Source organism: Microcaecilia unicolor, chromosome 9 (assembly GCF_901765095.1).
Source record: "Microcaecilia unicolor chromosome 9, aMicUni1.1, whole genome shotgun sequence".
NCBI lineage: Eukaryota > Metazoa > Chordata > Amphibia > Gymnophiona > Siphonopidae > Microcaecilia > Microcaecilia unicolor.
In genome coordinates, this window is record NC_044039.1 from 47593674 (window position 1) to 47617183 (window position 23510).

Genomic DNA, 23510 nt, shown 5'->3' on the forward strand with positions numbered 1-23510 from the left:
ATTTGACGAGCGTAGGTGATTACCGCACAGATTCTTTACGGCTAGGTCTATGGCTGGCAGTAAGGTCTCAGACCCAAATTGGACATGCGACCATTTTTGGCAAAAAAAAGAGGCCTTTTTTACAGGTGCACTAAAACATAGATCGGCGAGCGTCCAAATCCTGCGTCTTCACTACCGCAAGCCATTTTTCACATGCCTTTGTAAAAGGATCCCTTAGACAGTTCTGTGCATAAATTCTAATTAATGCCAATTACTGTCAATAATTGCTTGTTAAGTGGCAATTATTGGCGTTAATTGGCTTAACTAATTAAGTTGCATGCACAAATCCAGAATACAACTGAATTTGCACATGCAATTTAAGTCATGTTATATAGAATCTGGGGATTAGCAGCTAGCTGGCTATATCATGTGATATAACCGGCTAGCTGTGAATATTCAGCGCATTGCCAGCTAAGTTTATCATCCAAATAGTGCTGCCTAAATAGCAGCCCTATCTTTGGCTGAATATTAACTTGGCTGTTTAAGTTTAAACTGGCCATAAAAACTTTGTGAATATGTTAAGAATATAAAACTATGTCAACAGATGCAATAAACTATTACAAAGGAAAATAAATGGTTGCAGAATAAAATTGAAAATTTAGAGAATCAACAAAAATCAAAAACTTTGCGTGTAATACATTTTCGAAGACAAGAATCGGTTGCACCTTTATTGACTTTCAAAAGATATAAGTTTGAAATCCTAAAAATACCGGAACAAGCTTGTCCATCAGTTTCAAATACCTACTATTTACAACCTTATAAAAAAACAAGTATGGCAGATCAACCTGAACCTGAAGGAATTGAAGTTGTTTTTGAAACTTTAAATCTTACATGAATAACAGAAGACGATAATTTGGGTTTAAAACCGGCAATGCTTATTGTTACCTTTGTATTACAACCAGACAGGGATTGGATTTTAAAACAATTTTTTCACATAGACAGGAAACTTTCTTAAACTATAAAGTTAGAATATATCTAGATGTTTCTAAAGCAACTCAAAAGAGGCGTCAAAGTTTTTTTTAATTACGTCCTTCTGTGTTTCAGTTGGGGGGATTATTTTGGCTGAATTTTCCTTGTAAGTGTGTGGTGAAATTGAATTCTGTGAAATATATTTTTTGGACCCTTTACATTTAAATTCTTTCTTGGAATCTAAGAAAGTTGTAACCCCATCTCTAAATTCAGAAACGGTTCTGACATCCACACCTTAATCTGTAATAATAATGGTCTTGTGATTCTCCCCTTAGGTTTCTGATTTTGAATTTATGAAAGTTTTATTTCCTTAAGTATTGTGCCTTGTTTCTCTTTCAGCATTGTGGACTAAAGTAGGAAGACTGTAATAGTTATTCTATGTTTGAATCTGTTTATTTCTGTAAAGGAATGTTCTTGGAGTTGTAATATTAAATCTTAAATTAAAAAAAAAAACAGATATTCAATGCCAGTCACAAGAAATGGCCCAGCATTGAATATCCGGGCTCAATACCAATCGCAGGACTTAGCCGGTCTGCCTCCCAAGGGCTGAATATTAGCCGAATGCTCTTTGTGAAAGACTGCACACTATTTATGGTTTTTCCTGTCTTATAAGGCTGAAGACAAAATAAAATCACATTTTCCATTTCATTTGAAAAGAATGCACAATTCTAGAAAATATATATTATACCTGAATGTAATGCACCTTGAACTACTGAAACAAACATAAAAGAAATCGAAATGCTTTTACCCTTTGCATGGTACAATTCAGATTATCAAGGCAATAAGCTGTTTTGTGTGCATTTCTGTGTAATGCAGTTCATTATCATCACCGTGCTGCACCTAATTTATGGGCTGCAAAATAATGCATAAAAGTCTAACTGCAAATTGCATATATTATTTCTTTTTTTTAAGTTCAATTTTTTTTATTGAAATTTTAGAAATTAAACAAATAGCAATAATCTTTTCAGTGGAAAACAAATATTGTAAGCAACATACAGAGTATAACAGAATGAGGAAACTTCTATAGAAATGGTTGTACAAAATTAACATGATGCTAAAATACATCAAATGGCATCCACAATTGTTTAATAGCAATGGCATTCAGACGTTTTTTCTGAAACATGTCATTCAAATTTTTTGAAAAGGCAAACAGTATTCCACCAAAAGGTATAGTTCAAAAATTTAGGGGTCCTTTTACTAAGCTGCACCAAGAAATGGCCTGCGCTGGTGTAGACACGTGTACTGAATGCAGACAGGTTCATTTTTCAGCGCGCCTGCAAAAAGGCCTTTTTTGGGGGGACGAAAATGGATGTGTGGAAAAATAAAAATTGGCATGTGTCCATTTTGGGCCTGAGACTTTACCGCCATCCATTGACCTAGCGGTAGGGTCTCACGCGCTAACTGGGCGGTAATGGTCTATGCGCTTACAATGTCAATTACCACATGGTTAGAGCCTTGCGCCGGACGTTTTCCAGCGTGCTTAGTGGACGCGTGTAAAAAATGAAATTACCGCTGGGCTACGCGGTAGCTGGGCAGTAGTTCAAAATTGACCTACATAGAACACACGTATGCACCTACATGGCTTAGTAAAAGGGACCCTTAGCTAATTTCCAATTTTTAAATATATGTTGAATACCAATACCAAGCAAAATGTCTATTAGTTTAGGAGCACATGGAGATGAGGCAAAACAGGGGTGATAAGAATGTAAAACCACAATATCATAAGACAAAGGTGGCAAGCAGGAAGTAATAGATTTAATGGTATGCCATATTTCAGTCAGAAAGCTCGTACAGGAACACAATCAAAAATCAAGTCACATAAGGACCTCGTCAAGGAGGAGCAGTACCAGCATATATCATCTTGTCTCAGTTTAGCTTTCAACATTTTTTGAGGAGTCCAGGGAGCACGTTGAACAAAGAAGTAGTATAGAGATTGGAGCATCCCTGCATGTTTAAAAATATAAGTGAAATTAAATAAAAAATGCTACCAACAATAAAGAATGACAACTTGGATGCAGCAGCTCATAGGTTTGCTTGCTTTGTTTTGAATGGGAAGAGAAAGAGAGACTGGCTTCAACTTTTTGACTTCATCCCGTCTCCTGCTTTCATCCAACTTCCTTGGCAGTCGCCTCTGCAAGTCCCGAAGACTGTCTGCTTCCTGTCCCCAGTGGCCACAACCAAAAAAAAACAAGCGCGGGAAAACATAGGGGTTTCCTATTCAGAAATACGAGAGAACATCCAAAATGAACAGCCATTCTCCAAAATAAAACATCCAAATTATGAATGCCAAAAAACTAGGGACAAGGACATCTGTCTGGAAACATTTGTACAAAAATGGCCACACAGATGTCCCTGCAGAGCAGAGGAGTATCATAGTGGTCAGTGCAATGGACTTTAATCCAAGGCACCCGGGTTCATATTCCACTGCAACTCTGTTATTTTACATGGTGAGCCCTCCAGAAACAGGGAAATACCTACTGTACCCGAATGTGCACCATCTCAATAGCCCTTAGGCTTGCAGGTGTCTTTAATATTTAGGTACAGTTAGGTATAGCTCTGTTTCTGGAGGGCTCACAATTTAAAGGTTAAAAAAAAGTGTTGAAATGGGATTTAAACCTGGGTTCCCTGGTTTACAGTTCACTGCACTGACCACTAGGCTGCCCATCAGACCTGCTTGCTGCTATGTTCAGAAAGCCCACAATATCTGATATGGTCAAGGAGTCTAATTTCCCGGTGTCTCAGAGGTGAGGGAGGGGGACATTAACTAATGGGGGATTAAGAAGGGGTTATGCCTTAATCCCTCCAGTGATCAGCTATTCAGTCAGGGCACCTTTTTATACCAGGGACATGCTTGAAACATGTCTAATTTAGGACACCTTTCTTTTTTGACTTGGACGTTTTTTTCTCGTTCAATTATTGCTGTCAAGCATCCTAAATTTGGCCCTCCCTAATCCCGCCCTACACATGCCCACAACATGTTATTTGGATGAACTGCAGTGTAGGACATCCACATTCTGCCTTTTGAAAATCACGATTTGGATGCTGTTGGCAGATGGCTTTTGTAGCCATTTTGAGACATCCATCTGTTTTGAAAATGTGTGCCACAGTCTACAAAGGCTCATCTAAAACGTTTTCAGCAAGGTTTTAAATTTTGGAAGAGAGGTTTTAGTAAGAATGTCAGTGGGTAATAATTACAAAGAGTAGGAGCAATGCAAGATAATACTGGATCCCGTTAAGATGCAAGGGTCAATTTTCTAAGAAAAACTACCCAGGTAATTCCTTTTGAAACTTGGTTGCAACACCACCCATGTAAATAGTGCACATATTTCTATTTTTTGGGCAGGAGCAAAACAGCTTGTGTATGCTTGAAAATCAGATTTTTCTCCCCAGCCTAAACATTCGCCTCCATCCAGGAAAGTCTCTTTTTAGCCTGTCTAAGTTTGCACGTTGTGAAAGTCCAACATTTTCAGCTAGGGACAATTTTCAACCAGGGCAAGTATGTTGGATGCATCCACATTTATAAGACCTAAATGTCTCTAATCCAACAGTCAAAAGGTTGGGCATCTCAGTTTAGGTCTGCCTTTTTAAAACAATTTGGGGCTCAGTGTCTAAATTCACAAGCATCCTAAATTTAGGAACCCTAAAGAAGATGGGCTCAGGGCAAAGAGAGGTTGGGGGAGTAAGTTTAGGTTCTAGTGCTGTTTTCTAGCTCTGATCACTCAACTGAGGTCCCCATGGAGAGTGAATAATAATCCTAATTTTAGGAACCTCAATTTTAAGTCACCTAAATGTGAATTTAAGTACCTCTTTTCAGTCAAACATTATGACACTTAAATTCAGCTGAAAATTGACCCCAAAATTGGACTCCTAAGGTGCCTAAATCATCATTCTTAGAAGATTCTATGTATTTATATCCAACTCAACATGACTTTACACCAATGCACAGTACAGAGACCATGTAGACTGTACACAACTGAAATAAGGAGGATATTGGCTGAAGGTAAAGAAGTGATCCTGTTGCAATTTGACATCTCTGCAGCATTTGATACCATGGACCATAGTTTATTATTAACTTGGTTGAGTGAGATGGGAATAGGTGGATGTGTATTTGCCTGGTTTAAATCTTTCTTAGGAAATAGGCAATACAAGGTTGTAAGAATGATGAAACTTCTGAGGGATGGATATCTAATTGTAGTGTTCCACAAGTGTTTCACCCCAGTTGTTTAATGTATATATGAGTTATCTAGGAAGTTTTCTACAAGCTAAGAATATTTTTTCTTTAACATATGATTCTATGATATGCAGATGACATATTTGTATTATGCCCTGTTCAAAATTCATTAATTGATATTTTTCGATGTTAAAATACAAATAGTTGAGGATTGGACGACAGCAAATTTTTTTAAAGCTAAATACTCAGAAAACGAATTATTATGGTTTGGTGATCAACACAAAGTTGCTTTAGAAAGTGTGGTTCTCCCTTCAGGAGCACCTTTATGGTTTGATAGTAAGTCTAAAGTATTGGGCATAATATTGGATTCTAAGTTGTCATATGAACGTCAAATTGATAATTTGGTTAAAAAGTTCTTTTTTACTTTAAATAAATTGAAAGCATCATTAAATCCAAAAAGTTTTAGGACTATTGTTTAGGCAGTTCTCTTACCTTTCTTGGATTATTGTAATTCATTATACTGTACTTTAAATAAGCAACAACAGATGAGATGACAACTTCTACAAAATACTACTGCCAGACTGATTTTTAGAATGAGTAAATATAGTGAGATCACTCCTCTTCTAAAAGAATTACATTGGTTGAAAATAGAACTTCATGTTTATTGTAAAATTGCCTGCTTGATTTATAAATGTTTTTATGGATTAAACTCAGGTATGATCAGAGGTCTATTTCTATTTTTAAAAAATAGACTTAGCTTGAGAATTTCGATGTAGGGTAGATTGGCTCTTCCAAAAACTAAGGGAGACACTGGTTCATAAGGGTGATCTTTATCAGAACAGCTTAAGCTGACGCAACACATCTGCTGTGTTTTGGCGTCAAAACGCCTGCTTCAGGAGTCTACAAAAATGTATACTACATTAATGTAAACATGTAAAAATCATAAATACATTTGACCTTGTTGTCATTTTGTTTATTTATATTATATTATATGATATATTTATATTATATTATATATTGTTATACTTATATTTTTATCAATGTCACAGATTAGTCTCTCTGTTGTTGTTATTATTTTGTTGTTATAATTTACCTTTTTATTACTTTTTACTAATTGTTTACTTATTTATTTCTTAAATTCACAGCCTACGTATTTATGATTTTTATGTTTCTCTCTTGCTGAGGCACATAGGGATTGTTTGTTCCCCTACTTTGTGTGGTTGAGAATTTCAAAGACTTTGTTGCTTGATGTTCTCTCAGTTAGAGGGATGACTCAGAAATCATCGTGGAATCATTCTTTTTCATTCCCAGGGTGCAAGAATGTGGAATATGTTATTGGTAGAGATTCGTCTACTTACGCCTTATTATTTGTTTAGAAAAGCTCTTAAAACGTATTTATTTTTGTAGTATAAATGTTTATATGTTTGAAAGAATTTAATTATATCTGTTTCTTTATTCTGATGTAATTCCTTTCAGCTAAGAATGTGTTAACTTTTGTAATCCGCGTTGAATTGGTCAGATAAAAACAGAATAGAAGTCACAGAATAGAATAGGCACTGAGCCCACCTTGACTAGCAGGCTCTCAGCTTTCACTCTTATAATCACCATCATTTTTTAAAGTTGATTTATAGAGAAAAATGTAATTCTTGTCTCTTGTTTTTCAGAGTAATTAATTCCCTGCTCAGCTCCTTGATGGCTGCCTGAAGTCCCAGAGCATATGATGTTTTGGTGAGGTCAGCTAGTATGCAGTTTTAGGACGAGAGCCAAAGAGATAAGCTTTGAGCTACAGAAAAGGCTGCTTTGGTTGAGAAGCTAATATTTTCACTGCATAGGCAGCTACTTCCTTTAATAACCTGGTTTCCTAACCAGAACAGCCGTTTCTACAGCCACCATCTTTTTATTTCTCCCCTTGCTGATGAGCTGTAAATGTAGAAAATTAGTTTCCAACAAATGATTCAGAAATCTTTGAATTTTACCTTTAAAGAGTCATTTTTATAATATGTGAACTTACAGCCAGAAATTAAAATTAGACTAAAGCAACTCCTGGAAAGATGCCTCTAAGCTAAATTGTACTTTATGGTGGAATTCAGTTTGAACAACTTATAAGTTTGAACGTGCAGTAGCAGAAAAAATGAAAAATCAATTACATATTTTGTAGGTATGAAAGCTGTTAACAGATTTCTTCAGTGATTCTCCTCAATCGCAGTTTCTAGTTATTTAACTGATAAACTGTCATTGTTGGCTTGTCTTTCTCTTCTTTGTTTTGGTTGTACCGTTCTTTAGTAAGAACATAATAGCCATACTTGGTCAAGCCAATGGCCTATCTAACCCAGTATCATGCGTCCAACAGTGGCCAATCCAAGTCAAAAGTACCTTGCTAGAATCCCAAAGAGTTGCAAGATTCCATGCTACTGATTCCAGGATAGATAATGGCTTTCCAATGCTTATCTTAATAGCAGTTTCCAATGTCTATAGCAGATTATGGACATCCTCCGGCAACAAATTCCAAAGCTCAACTATTTCCTGACTGAAGAACATATTTTCTTCTATTTGTTTTAGAATTATTGCCATATAACTTCATGAAGTGACCCTACTACTTATCATTTCTAAAGCGCTACTAGATGCACGCAGCGCTGTGCACTAGTCTTTATACTTTTTGAAAGAGTAAACAATTGATTCGCATTAACCTGTTCTACTCCACTCAGTATTTTGTAGACCTCAGTCATGTTCCCCCTTGGCCATCTCTTCTTCAAGCTGAATAACCCTAACCTCGTAAACCTTTCCTCATATGAGAGGAGTTTCATTCCCTTAATTAGTTTTGTCGTCCTTCTGTGAACCTTTTTTTAAATTCCACTATCCCCCGATTCTATAAAAATCGCCAAACATTGCATGCACAAATTTAGGCATGATCCTGATTTGCATGTGCAATTTAATTGAATAACAAATTAGTGCAAGCAATTGGCTTTTTAACAAGCAATTATTGATACTAATTATATTTAATTGGGAGGTATGTGCATAAAGGTAGAAGCAAGATGTGCACGTAAAATTTATGCATGGCCCGAAAAAGGGGGCACGGAAATGGGATGGTCATGGACATTGGGATGAGGCTTTGAGTTATGTACATAACTGTAGAATAATGATGATCTGCATGTAAATTTAGGTGCTGGCATTTACACAACATTTTTGTTGGTGCAAATGACGACACCTAAATGTACACACTGAAATTTAGGTGCGGCTTGTACAATACTTCTTAAGCAGGTTTTTTCAGTGCCAATTTTTTAGGCGCCATATATAGAATCTAGTCTATATGATTTTTGAGGCACTGTGACCAGAATTGTACACAATACTCAAGGTGAGTTTGCACCATGGAGTGATACAGAGGCATTGTAATATTCTTTGTCTCATTTGCTATCCCTTTCCTAATAATTTCTAGAATTCAATTTGCTTTTTTTTTGGCCAATGCCGCACACTGAGCAGAGGATTTCAATGTATTGTCCATTATGGCACCTAGGGCTATGACTGCTCTGTTTGTCCTGTTGCTTTGTTCTCATCTTGTAGTTCAATAAAGATATTGAACTAAAACAAAAAATGACTAAAGATCAGTTTTCTCTCAGGATACATCATAATTTCACTCTGTGTCAGAGATCAAATACACAGGAGGCAGATAACAGACCAATCTGATTAGAAGGATTGCTAATGCCTTCTAATGACCTATTATAATTCCAAAAATGATGTACTATTCAAAATAGATTTATAATGATTCTTATAAATACTTTTTCATCTTTTTAATGTGGTAGGACCATCACAAATGGGGCAGTGAATCATGCCAATGAACGTAGCAAGTGTGCTCTCTGTATAAGAAAAACTTTTTAAAAAGGATTTCTTGTGATGCTTTTTGAAATTTTGCAGCAGTATATAGCTATGTCTTGATGCAGAGCTTTTGCTTGAAACATGATCACATTGGGGTTTTTTTTCTGTGGAATAGTATGCACTGTACCCTATTGTCAAGGAGCAGTGATTGCCAGATACAAATCATTACAATCAAAAGTCTATTTTGAATAGTATAGGTGTGGGGTTTTTTTTTTTTTTTTAGAATTACTGTATGTCTGGAGTGTTGTAAAGATATTAAAGCCTTCACTGCCTTTAAGACAAGAGATATACTTGTTAAAAATAACTGGCCCAGCTTGAAACAAAGGATACTCCAGAAATGTGAAGACATCCCACTAACCTCTCAGGTTCCGGATGAAATCTTCCAGCATCATCTTCCGGTCAGGTTTGATGTTGGGGCTATACATGTCTGTATTGAGCAGGATGACAGCAAATGCCAAAATGAAGATGGTGTCGGGATTATGGAACTGCTGGACCACTTCTGGGTTACACATGCAATACCGCTGGCTAAACAATGGTGAAATTTAAACAAAAATTAGAATTGTTACTATAGAATGCTGTCCTGTCCTGAATCTTCTAGTCATTAAAGTAACAAAAAAACAAATCACAGTACAGGATCAATATTCAAAGCTATTTTAATTGCCAGAAATCACTTGCCCGGGGCTAACCTGGCATATTCTACCAGGGCCACCCAATTGCTACCACTGTCACCTCCCTCTCCTGTTCTCAGGCTGCCAGCACTGCAGTCCCCGGTCTCCACCCGCCCACCCCCAGCCCCTTCGACACCCCCTCCCCCCTCCATCCATCACCGGGCCCCCTGCATTCAAATCGGCAGCGCCTCACCTCCGTGTGAAAGCTGCAGATCGCCTACCTTCGGCCCCACCCTGTGTCGCACCCTCGCGGAAACAGGAAGGTACATCAGACGAGGGTGGGACACAGTGAGGGAAGGCCCAAAGGGAGGTGATCTGCCGCTTTCACACGGAGGTGAGGCACTGCCGATTTGAATGCAGGGGCCCGGTGGCGGATGGAGAGGGCTGTCGACGGAGCCGAGGGCAGGCAGTTGAGACCAGGGACTGCAGCGCCGGCAGCCTGAGAACAGGAAAAGGAGAGAGACCCCGGCGCTGGGCCCCCCTTGGAGGCCCGAGGAATTTTGTCACCCCTGCCCCCCCTCTCGGCAGCCCTGTATTCTACAGTACTTAACTGAATAGTGCAACTGAAAATGTCCAGTTAGCGCCCAAGCTAAAACTGGCTACACTGTGGGTGTTCTGGGGGCAAAGTCCACACTTAGCTGACTGAAGAGGAGGAGTGGCCTAGTGGTTAGAGCACCAGTCTTGACATCCAGAGGTGCCCCATTCAAATCCCACTGCTGCTCCTTGTGATCTTGGGCAAGTCACTTAACCCTTAGGTACATACTCAGATTGTGAGCCCTACAGGGACAGGGAAATACCCAGTGTACATGAATGTAACTCACCTTGAGCCACTCTTGAAAAAGGTGTAAGCAAAAATCTAACTATATTCAGCATTTAAACAGCTAGGATGACTGTACAAAAGCAAAGGCTGTTCATTGTAGCTGATTAAGTGCTGAAAATTACACTTGAGATGTGGCAATGTTTTAGCCAATCATGTATGCCCTGAAGTTCTATGCTGATGTTCGGACATGACCTGGCATTGAATATCTGGAAATAAAGCCGGGGGCAGTCAACAAAACACTGACTGCTGCCGGCTAAATACAGACCCCTACATTTGTACACTGGACATGAGGAGTGTCACAAGAATTGTCTATCAACATCCTTCAAATGGTTGATGTGGCACAATGTAGTTCAGTTCACAGAAGTTGAGGTATAAAAGTTTTTAATAGGTTATGAAATGGTTTAAAATGTAAAAGATTGGTTAGTTTCCACAGTGTCTTTGGCCAAAGCATAATCTACTTCCTCACGGTTGCAACACTGGCTGAACCCAATATATATGCTAAATCTATATGGAATATTTCAAGGCTTGATCACAGATCTCCAACCTACAAGGTTTTTATAAGCCATCATCCAACTGGAATCATGACTGTAGCACTGAGCCTTGGAAAAATAGGGAATAAACAAAGACAAATGAATCCATTATCAGTCATCTTAGTAGATGATGACATATAAAGACCAATCAGCTCATCCTATTTTCTTCTCCTCTCTGACTTCAGTTGGATAAGCATATAAATTCCAATATTTATTCACCCATGCCTTGTACCGATTGTCTCAGCTTGGTCATGGATTTTGATACACTGCCTCCCTCTGGTACATCCAAAGTGGTTTACATTTATTAAAGGGCTCATTTTCAAAAGAGAAAAATGTCCAAAAAGTGGCACAAAGTGGCAGATGGACTTTTTTTGTCAAAACATCCAAATAGCTATTTTCGAAACACATTTTTAAGAAGCTTTTCTATGCAGTTCGTCTGCAGAATGTCCAAATCACAAGGGGGCATGTTGAGAGCGTGTTGATGGTGGGAGATCTGCGCATTCCCAAAACTTGGATGTTTTTCTGCTATAATGGAACAAAGCCAAAACGTCCAGGGCTAAAAGATGTTTCAGTCTAAAATTGCTTCAATCATGACTAAATCCCAAAAATATGCCTTAAATGACTAGATGACCAGTGGAGGGATTAAAGCATGACCTTCCCTTACTCCCCCAGTGGTCAATGACTCCCCTCCAACCCCCTAAAGATGTGAAAGAAACAGTACATACCAGCCTCTATGACAGCATCAGATGCTATGGCAGCAAGCAGGACCCTGGAGTAGCCTAGTGGTTGGTGCAGTGCACTGTACAGAAGGAGACACAGACCTACATCTCACTCTGTTCTACTTGTAGTGGAAAGTGTAAGCCCCCCCAAAACCCACCAGAAACCTACTGTACCCACACATAGATGTCACCTGCACGCAAAAGTGCTATTGTAGTTGTGTACAGTTGGGTACAGTTGGTTTTTGGTGGGTTTTGGAGGGCTCACCATACAATATAAAGAGATAATGGTGAGATGAGTACCTGGGAGCTTTTATGTGAAGTCCAGTGCAGCACCCCCTAGGGTGCCTCACTGCTTTGCTAGGATGTCTGTGTAGCCAGTCCCAATGGCTTGTGTTTGTGTGTTTTTTCCTTGAACTTTTTTTTTTTTTTTTTTTTTCAAAAATGGTCACAAAAGTAAAACACACTGAGCACAAAACATCTACTAAACATCTAGAAAACTGTCATTTTCACAACAAAAAGAGAGACATTTTCTGGTTCGAAATGGCTTATGTTTACCACCTAATTTCTGCAAAATTGGATTTAGACGTTATATTGAAAATGCCCCTTTATATGTCCATAATAGGCTCACAATCTAAGTTTTTGTATCTGGGGCAAATGAGGGTTAGGTGACTTGTCCAGAGTTACAAAGAGCTGCAGTGGGAATTGAACCCAGTTTCTCAGTCCATTGTACTAACCATTAGGCTACTCCTCTGTTGCCCTTTATATCTGTCCCAAGTATGTTAAAATTCTGTTACAGTGATGGTCTCCAAAATCTCTGTTTGATTCTTATAAGTCTCACATCCAGGCCTCCTCCCATGTTTTACCACTGGTAATAATCCACACAGCATTTATCCAAAGCATCTGGCCACCCTATCAAGGTTGCTTTTTTCCTTTGGGCAAAAGGACAAAATTCCCTATATAACAGGAGGCCCATAACACAAGGCTGTAAAATGCAATATCTTAAAAAAAAACTGAAGTGATATCTGTTAAGCAATCCCATGCAATAAGCCAGCATCACAGATGTCACCACTATGAATTGGACACCAATAAAAGGAGGCTGCACCCATATAAGACTTCTTAGGGCCCTATAAGTCATTAAAGCAGTCAATCGAACTGAAGCAAGCTTAAATGATGTAAAGGTTTTGGTTGCCACTACCTTTACCAATAGACTATCCCAAGCATCTACCACCCTCCCAATACAAAGCATTTTATAATATTTCTTCTGATCCTTACACTTTTAAGTCCATATTATGACCTCTTTGTTACTGACCTTTCTATGCTATGTAAAATTTTACTAGAAATGGGTATAGCTGTTGTTTTTATTTGGTCATTATTTGGCAGCTTGAATGCTAGTTGTAATAGTGCAAGACTACTTCTAGAAGTCAAGGGCACCATTTTGAACCCAGGCCCAAATGGAGCTAGAGTGACTTAGGATTGCTCCTGGTCTCACAAGACCACCAGAGACTCCCAGTAAGAGCTGGGGGTGGGTTCATAGGGGTGCTTGTCTCCCGTGGCGACCATGATGGGGTCTTGCTGTCAGGGGACTGCAATCAGGAAAGGGTCTTCTTGTTGTTAGGGGCTGTCAGGGAGATCTTCTTGCTGTCAGGTGGTGTGATGACATGAACAAAGGCAGGCCCTACAGCCAGGATAATCCAGAGCCACACAGCAGGTTAAAAGTAAATAAAATAATATTTTATTGAACGTGTCAGGTAGGGGTCCTATTCAATTCACAGCTGGGGAAGAGAAGTGAGGACAAAAATTAATCTTTTCATACAAGAGTGTCCTTCTGTGGCCTGCTCCTGCAGGGCTACCATGTAGCATACACTGCTGGGCTCTGGTCTGGCTCCCCAGAGTTACCAGTGCAATCGTTTACAGTTCATTGAGGCTAGCTTATAACTGGCTGAGTCAAAGATACTAAATTGCATAGTTCCAAGTAAAACTTGGCCTGCCTGACTGTAGCAGTTACAGTTCATACATAGGTGGTGGAGGCATACCTGTATGCAGTGGAGCATCGCTGCTTCCCTATGGGCCTCCTTAACCTAGCTGTGCTTCTGGGCTTTTATACCTCCTGGATCATGGCACTGTGAGAGGTATCCTTAAGGGGGAAGTATAGACTTCCTCATAAGGGGGTGAGGAGAACATATGCTGTTGCTGTTGGGGAGGGGGAGAGTTGTCATGGAATGGGAGGTGGCATTTACCTTTAAGCCTAGGGTTACCATATGGCTCCAGAAAAAGGAGGACACGTTGATCCAGTCTGGGTTTTGCTTCCATTGAAAGCAATGGAAGTAAAACCAAGAATGATTCAATCTGTCCTTTTTCTGGAGCCGTATGGTAACCTTATTTAAGCCTGTCCCTTCAAGCTAGCACCTGTGCATGCCTTGCTGCATGAATAAAGGCCGATGTACAAATTTTTGGCCATCTCTTGTATTACCCTTATAAAACGGGGCTGTAAAGGATATGCAGATGAGCTGCAAGTCCTCCACAGCACCTGAAAGGCAGCCGGTGGTAGAGCTGGGCACCTCTCAGCTGAGGAAAGGCTTACCAGGGATTAGGCCGAAGCCAGCATTCCTCCCCCTGAGGGTCACCTGATCCTAGCCAAAAAGCACCTGGAAACAATGGGCACCTGGAGCAAGGGTCCTGGGAAGATCAGGGTGGACCTGGGAGTCACCCCGGATACAGCTGTGAGGATATGCAGAAGGGTTGCAAGTCCTCCAGCTCAACTAGACCTGAAGGACTAGGCCAGAAGCAAGCACCATCCAGAGAGCTGCACAGGATATGTCCATCCACCTGCTGAAATAGAATACTGAAAGTGAGGCTGCTGCACAGTAACCCTTATGGCAGAGCTCTGCTGTTCTCTCTATCTCCACCTGTCACGGTTGTGGCCAGGTTCCTTGCTTACAGACACCTCGGCCCCCGGTGGTTAAACCTGGCGGGTGCTGGGAACTGATGGCTTACCGGTTCCCATGTACCAGAAGATATGCTGTTCCGGTCCGGATCTTCCAGCCTTCCAGAGTGTTTTGGGAGTTTTTTGGAACCAAGCAGTACCCGTACTTAGTGACCTCTCTTTTAGGTTACCTTTATTAACCAACTGGGTAGGTCTGTAGTTTGCCTTGCAACAGAGGTCCTCAGAGGTGTTTCCTTTGGTGAGAGCTGTTGCAGTGCATCTGTGCTGTTTTTTCCCTTTTGTGCTTTTGACCCTGCTTGTCTCCTGGACTATTCTCCTGCCTGCTGCCTGCCCAGACCCGGCTTGTGTTTGGACTATTCTTCTGCCTGCTGCCTGCCCAGACCCGGCTTGTTTCTGGATTATTCGTCTGCCTGCTGTCTTACTTGGGACCCCAGCATGTTTCTAGTGAGACCTGCTGGTTGTCAGCCAGCTGCTGTGTCCTGCAGTTCCTCCTTCTTGTCCTGTCCGGTAAGTCCTGCTGGCCGCTTGCAGCCTGGAGCTCAACTCTTGGTGAAGGGCGGCTAAGTGCAAGTGAAGCCTTGCTCCGGTCCACTGTGTTCCAGTTCCGTTTGCCTTGCCTGTGTTTGGGTGATTCCTCCTGCCGCTGCCGCTCTTGGCAGTGGCCCAAGGGCTCATTTACCTAGAAGTCCGAAAGAAGCGTGACACCACCTGTTGGTAAGGGGGCACAACCCACTCATCTCTGGATTGATCTGTGGTACGTAATGGAATGATATTTTTGCAGGTAAGTGCAAAAGTATCATTCCATGTGCTAAGGGGGTCTTTTACTAAGCCGTGTTAGCATTTTTAGATCGCAGTAGAGATCAGCTGGCAGAAAACGCTGAGATGCCCATTATATTCCTATGGGCATCTTGGTGTTTACTGCCAGCTGATTTCTACTGCGAGCTAAAGACGCTACCATGGCTTAGTGAAAGACCCCCTAAGTGTTAATATAGTATTCTATATATTTATGTACGCAAGAGCCCAATGCTCCTAGGCAAACTAAATAACACCGGTGCTATTTTTTTCCTGGAATAACACAGCTTGCAAAGTTCAATGAAGCTGCATTATTCAATTTACATAACAATGAGGTCTTCTTAATGTATTTGTGTGCTTTGTATCTCATTGTGCAGCCCGCGGTACTATGAACTAAGTGGCATTATCGTACAATAATGCACAGTTTTGCCTGTTTAACACATCTTAAGGGGCAAAAATTCTTAACACACTTTAGCAACTACTCCCTAAATCGTTTGAATATCCATTTATTTGTCTACAAGGCATCATAGGGATGTTCATTGCCAAAAACATTCCATTTGATCTGAAAACAAACCATTTGGTTCCTTTTCAAATTCCAAATATTTCTGATGCTTGACTTTAATAATGGAAAAACTCTCACACTCACAAACAGAATCAATATGTATGTGCTCTCTAACCAGCATAATAAGAACACTGTCACTGTGACATTGCAGCACAGTCATTCATTCACTTCTGTGAACCCACACAGCATGCCAAACTTTACTCGCAAAGTGACTCTCAGACCTACAAACAGAATCAGGATATGTATTCTGCTCTGCCTTGCCTAGTAATAATACTGTGCACCCGTGTGTGCCATTTCTCCTGCCTTTCCTTGCCCTGTCTCTGCCAGATCTCCTTCTTTTACAGTCAACCTTCTCACTATGCAGTCTGTCAGTGGCATAGCTAGAACTGCATGGGAACTGGGCAGAAAAATTAAGACAACCCATAACACCAACTCTCCTAAGATAGTGGGGAATGGGGGGGGGGGGGGGGGGGGGGGGATGAGAGCTCCAGTAACCAAACCCTGCAAAAACCCATTCCAAACCTATTTCTATCCTCTCATAATAAAACAGAAGTAACTCAAATAGCAACAACCCTATCTTTAAAAGACAGCACCCTAGAATACTGATATACTTCCTGCTGGAAAAATATAACAGACCAGACTGCTACACAGAAACTAAACACTAGCAAAATATCTCACTTCTATTGCTCCTGCAGAATACAGACAAATGCCTCAAATACAGAATAAGCAACCACTAAATAGAAGTAAAAACTCCTTGAAGTCTGAGTGCAGTGCTCAGGCTCAGGCACAGGTAGAGAGTGGCTGGGCTGCCTCTAGAGAAACAGAAATGTGTGAAATAAAGTTATCAGGATTGCACATTTCAAGCTGACGTATTCTAGCCACCTAACTGAAAATAAAATGTTGTCTGGGCATTTAATTTCACTAAGCTGGTTGGCCCCAGCCTCTCCTTTCAACTTTTTCTTGTTTTATTTTGTTCTTTCTTCTCCTGTCTTCTTTTTCTCTCTACTTCTACCTCTGACATCATTCGTTCTCCTTAATAATGTTTCTCTATTTCTTCCTTCTGTGCATCTTTGCTCAGCACCTAGATTTTACACCTCATTCTCCATACTCTCTTCCTGTAGTCCTCAGTTTCCTTCATCTCACATTTCACCTACCTACCTACGAGCTTTCCATCTTCCACTCTCACCTCTCCTTTATCTTCCTCCAAGTCACATTCACTCACCAATCCCAGCTCATTACCTTTCATTCAACCCCTCCTGGCATCCAGTCCCTTTATTCTTTCTCTTACCTGCTATCGAGTTTCCTTATTCTCCTCTCAGATCTGTCCCTTTTATCTGTTCCTTTCCAATGTCTCTCAATCCTTTTCCAGCCCCTCCAGATCTTTCACCACTTCCTATTTCTCACCTTCTCCCTCTCTCCAGCCTTCCCCATTCTCACTTCTCCCTTCGTTCATACATTTCCCTTGTTATCCCCTCTTCCTCTATTCTGATAACTTCTCAACACTTCTATCCATCTTGTCCACTTCACTCTCTCTCCCCTCCTTCCCTACCTGCCCCTTTACACCTTCTGCCTTTTTCCATTGCCCATCCCTTTAATTGTACATTGCTTTGATGTGCACTGTAAAAAAAGGCATTTTTAACAAATTCTAATGAAAGATAAGTAATAAACGATCCAACATTTTTGCATCAGCCCTCAGCCCCCTCCTCCAAGTCCTATCATCAGATCCATTTCCAAGCTCCAACTCTGTATTCCCACCTGTTTACCTGTTATCTTCAGCCTCTCAGCCCCCCTCCAACTGTCCTCAGCCCCCTTCTTGCAGGCCCAGCATTAGAACCCTTCTTCTACACCCATCCCTTAGCATCTGATCCCAAGCACTTGTGTTAGTTTCAAGCCCTAAAATCAAACTTTTATCCCAGGCCTAGAATGAGCCCCTTCTGTCATCCATCTGCCAACATAGTTCTCCTTCTACCACTCCATCATCTGCCAATATCAGCCCCCTTCTGCTACTCCACCATCTGCCAACATCAACCCCTTCTGCCATCGCCAAGTCTTAGGTTAGCCTCCAACCCCCTTCTCCTACCCCCAGCCTCCATGTCAGCCTGCAGCCCTCTTAACATGAGAGTAGCCATACTGGGTCAGGCCAATGGTCCATCTAGCCCAGTATCCTGGTTCCAACAGTGGCCAATCCAGGTCATACGTACATGGCACAAATCCAATTAGTAGCAACATTCCATGCTACTAATCTGAAGCAAGCAGTGGCTTCCACCATGTCCACCTTTCCTCCAGGAACTTGTCCAAACCTTTTTTTAAACCCAGATACACTAACTGCTGTTACATCCTCCGGCAACAAATTACAGAGCTTAGCTATTGTTTGAATGAAAAAATATTTCCTCCTATTTCTTTTACAAGTATTTCCACGTAAATTCATTGAGTGTCCCCTGGTCTTTGTACTTTTTGAAAGAATGAAAAATCAATTCACTTTTATCCATTCTACTCCACTCAGGATTTTATAGACCTCAATCATATCCCGCATCAGCCATCTCTTTTCCAAGCTGAAGAGCCCTAACCTCTTTAGCCTTTCCGCCTATTGGAGGAGTTCTATCCCCTTTATCATTTTGGTCACTCTTCTTTGAACCTTTTCTAATTCCACTATCAGGCTTATTTTCGAAAAAGAAGGGCACCCATCTTCCAACACAAATTGAGAGATGGGCGTCCTTCTCTCAGGGTCACCCAAATCGGCATAATCAAAAGCCGATTTTGGGTGCCCTCAACTGCTTTCCGTTGTGGGAATGATCAAAGTTCATGGGGGGGTGTTGGCAGCGTAACGAAGGTGGGACTGGGGTGTGCCTAACACATGGGCATCCTCGGCCAATAATGGAAAAAAGAAGGGCGTCCCTGACGAGTACTTGGACAACTTTACTTGGTCCATTTTTTCTTGCGACCAAGCCTCAAAAAGGTGCCCGTACTGACCAGATGACCACCAGAGGGAATTGGGGATGACCTCCCCTTACTCCCCCAGTGGTCACCAACCCCCTCCCATCCAAAAAAAATTTTTAAAACATTTTTGCCAGCCTCTATGCCAGCCTCAAATGTTATACCCAGCTCTATGACAGCAGTATGCAGGTCCCTGGAGCAGTTTTAGTGGGTGCAGTGCACTTCAGGCAGGCAGACCCAGGCCCATCCCCCCCTACCTGTTACATTTGTGGTGGTAAATGTGAGCCTTCAAAACCCACCAAAAACCCACTGTACCCACATGTAGGTGCCCCCCTTCACCCCTTAGGGCTATGGTAATGGTGTACAGTTGTGGGTAGTGGGTTTGGGGGGGGGGGGTTGGGGGAGCTCAGCACCCAAGGTAAGGGAGCTATGCACCTGGGACCAATTTCTGAAGTCCATTGCAGTGCCCCCTAGGGTGCCCGGTTGGTGTCCTGGCATATGAGGGGGATCAGTGCACTATGAATGCTGGCTCCTCCCACGACCAGATGGCTTGGATTTGGTTGTTTCTGAGATGGGCGTCCTCGATTTCCATTATCGCCGAAAATCAGGGATGACCATCTCTAGGGACGACCATTAAGGTCGACCTAAATGTTGAGATTTGGGCATCCCCGACCGTATTATTGAAATGAAAGATGGCCACCCATCTTGTTTCTATAATACGGGTTTCCCCGCCCATTCGCTGGGATGTCCTGCGAGGACGTCCTCAGGAAAACTCCCTGTTCGATTATGCCCCTCCACATCTTTTTTGAGATACGGCAACCAGAATTGAACACAATACTCAAGGTAAGGTTGCACCATGAAGCAATACAGAGGCATTATGATATTCTTTGTCTTATTTTGCATCTCTTTTCTAAATTCCTAGCACCTTATTTGCTTTTTTGGCCACCACCACACACTGGGTAAAAGATTTCAGCGTATTGTCTATAATAACTCCTAGATCTTTTTTCTTGAGTGCAGACTGCTAAGGTGGACCCTAACATCAGGTAACAATGATTGGAATTATTCTTCCCAATGTGTTTCACTTAACATTTGTCCACATTCAATTTCATCTGCCATTTGGATGCCCAGTCTTCCAGTTTCCTTAGGTCTTCTTACAATTTTTCACAATCAGGTTATGTTTTGAAACTTTGAATAGTTTTGTGTCATCTGCAAATTTAATCACCTCACTCATCATTCTGATTTCCAGATCATTTATAAATATGTTAAATAGTACCAGTCCCAGTACAGATCCCTGTGGCACTCCACTATTCACCCTCCTCCATTGAGAGAAATGGCCATTTAAACCTGCCTTCTATTTTCTGTCCAGTAATCAATTCCTAATCCACAGAAAGAGATTGCCTCCTATCCCATGACTTTTTAAATTTTCTCAGGAGTCTCTCATGAAGAATTTTGTCAAAAGCTTTCTGAAAATCTAGATACATTACATCAACCAGCTCACTTTTATCCACATGTTAATTCACATCTTCATAAAAATAAAGCAAATTGGTGAGGCAAGACTTCCCTTAGCTGAACCCATGCTGACTCTGTCCCATTAAACCATGGTCTTTGTATTCCATAATTTTATTCTTTATAACAGTTTCCTCTATTTTGCCTGGCACTGAATTCAGGATTATCAGTCTCTAATTTCCCAGCTCACTCCTGGAACTCTTTTTAAAAATCGACTCTATCATGGCCACCCTCCAGTCTTCAGGTACTACGCATGATTTGAATGACAGGTTACAGATCACTAACAACTATGTCCTTATCCTCCCTGAGTGCTCCTTTTGCTCCTTCAATATCTAACAGTCCCATGGATTCCATCACAGGCTTTCTGCTTCTGATGTATCTGAAAAAGGTGTTACTTTTCCCACCCCCAGCCTCCTGTGTCAGCCTCAAGGCCAATTATTAGCATCAGCTCTAGGGCAATAATTTTGGGAACACAAGGACAGAGGGTAACAGTCTTGAAATGCCCTTCTCTGCCCCCATTCTCCACGGTACAACATCTTTCCCTCTTCTTCCCCCCCCCCCCCCCAGTGATGTAGAATCTCTCCCTCTCTCCTACTGCAATCCCCCTCCCCATAGTCCAGCATCTCTTCCTCTCTCTTCCTTCCCATTGTCCAGCATCTCTCATTTCATCCCTTCCTCTCAGGTCTCTTGCTTTCTGTTCCCTCCCTCCCTTCCATTATCCAGCATCTCTTCCTCCCTCAACTCCACCCACATGTCCAGCATCTTTCCCTCCACTCACCTCCTCTTTCTCATGACCTGGCATCTCTCCCTTTCTCTGAACCCGGCCCCCAACTACCTTAATACTTATCTTTATTGCTAGAAGTCGCTGGCAGCATCAGCAATTCACGCACACTTACTGTACCAGCCCCAGAACCTTTCCTCTGACTCATCCTTCCCATATGGAAATAGGAAGTGGCATCCGAGGGGGCAGAATATGTTCAAGGGTGGATTCTGGGGCAGGTGCAGGCAGTGTGTGTGAACTGCTGCTACTGCTGCTGGCAACCTCTAGCAGTGAAGATAAGTTTGAAGGTATATGGGGGGGGGGGGGGGAGGAGGATATTGAGAGAATGAAGAGATGCAGGGGAGGAGGGGATTGGAGTGAGATATACTGGTTTGCCATGCTTCTGAATCCATCTCAGGAGGGATGACTTGGTATCTCTGCCTTAGTTCTAGCAACAGGTGGCCCATACCACTGGGCAGTTCTAGGCTTTTTGCCAGTTTCACTCACTGACAGCTGTATCCCTGAAGTCTCTCTTCTACTGCACAGTCTGCAGTTGCAGCACACACAACCTCAGGTTTTTCTAACACAGAGACTGAATCAGGCAGCCCAGCTACTCTCTACCTGTGCCTGAGCCTGTATGCTATTATTTACTTTATTTCTGTCTAAGGCTAATGATAATTTTCAATATTCACCTTTTTTAACCCTAATAAGCCACCCTACTGTATTTCTCTGAAACCTAGGAAAGAAATGAACAGAAAATGGTGTTGCTTTCTGTTTTAAGTTTCCTGCTAACATCATCAGCCATGGGATGTGAGGCTAAGATAGACTTGACTGGCTGCTTGTCAAAAAGCATCAACATGATTCATGAAGTGACTCATGTATCTTTGTTGACTCTCTCCAAGGTGGCTTTGCTGTGACTAACCAAACAGGAAACCTATTTTCCTGGTCCCATAGACTAATGATGGATATGAAACTGAAGTCTATGGATCATGTGGCCATTTAGTTCATTTGAAGGAACCGAACTATGAATGCCTCATTTGTTAGGACTTATTTTAAAATAAATACACATCCTTAATGCATCATACTTAATCTCTCTTTGGCAAGCATGTCAAAAAGTGCACCTATAAGACGAGATATAAGCTTTCGCACAAATATTTGCTCCCAATCAGTTTTCAACTGCAAGATTGCTGCTCTTTTTTCTCAAAGTTGTCTGTTTCTTATGACATCTTGTCTTAATGTTGGTTTTGTGTTTCTTTACCATCTGGACTGCAAAACAAATTATTACAGTACCTGAATGCCTCAATAAGTCGTTCCACCTTCTGGGCCTCACCCTGCACACGAATGTGAGCCTGAAATTTCCTCAAGGCTTCATCCAGTTCCATGTTTGAGAAGTCCATTTCATCTACCACACAACTGGAAAAAAACCCAGGACAGCACTGTTAGAATCATAACAGCCCCATGTATCTAATTACACATGATATGGATAATAAACACAAAGCGGGGCATTTTCAATATGACGTCTAAGTCCAACTTTGGACATTTTGTCAAAAACTTCCAAAATTCAAGTGGGGAATATAGCCATTTTCAAAACAGGAAACAAATCTATCTTTTTTTTTTTTTTTTTTTTCAAAAATGACTACTTGCTAGATATTTTGTGCTCTGTGTGTTTATCTTTTTGGTCCTTTCGAAAAAAAACATCCAAGTGAAAAAATGCACAAAATCAATCTATTGGGATGTAGGAGGAACCAGCATTCTTAGTAGACTGGCCACATAGACATCCCAGGAGAGCAATGGGGCAGTCCACTGGACTTCAAATAAATGCTCCCAGGTACACATCTCACCATTGCTCCCTTATCTTGTCTGCAGAGCCCCCCCCCCCCATACCCTCCCCAAACCCGCTACCCTCAACTGTATACCATTACTATAGCCCTTATGGGTGAAGGGGGAACCTATATGTGGGTACAGTGGGTTTCTGGTGAGTTTTGGAGGGCTCACAGTTTCCACCACAAGCGTAACAGGTAGGGGGAGGTATAGGCCTAGGTCCACCTGTCAGCAGTGCATTGCACCCACCATTAGACTACTCCAGGGATCTGTAATCACATTTTTGGAGGGGGGTGAGGGGGTCATCCCTGATTCTCTCCAGTGATCATCTGGTAATTTAGGGCACCATTTTCTGCCTTATTTGTTAAAAAAACAGGTCTAGCTCAAAAAATCTTGGTTTTAGTC

At 41.4% G+C, this 23510-nt stretch overlaps 1 protein-coding gene across 1 annotated transcript in view; it reads right to left on the minus strand.

Annotated features, from left to right (window-relative positions):
- Nucleotides 1–23510, minus strand: part of IQSEC3 (IQ motif and Sec7 domain 3) — a 192972-nt gene that overhangs the window by 44633 nt on the left and 124829 nt on the right. The window contains exons 4-5 of the mRNA XM_030214368.1: nucleotides 22575–22697; nucleotides 9408–9574 (exon numbers count right to left, since the gene is read on the minus strand). Of these exons, the coding sequence (XP_030070228.1) occupies nucleotides 9408–9574; nucleotides 22575–22697 (290 nt within the window). The remainder of the gene's footprint in view (nucleotides 1–9407; nucleotides 9575–22574; nucleotides 22698–23510) is intronic.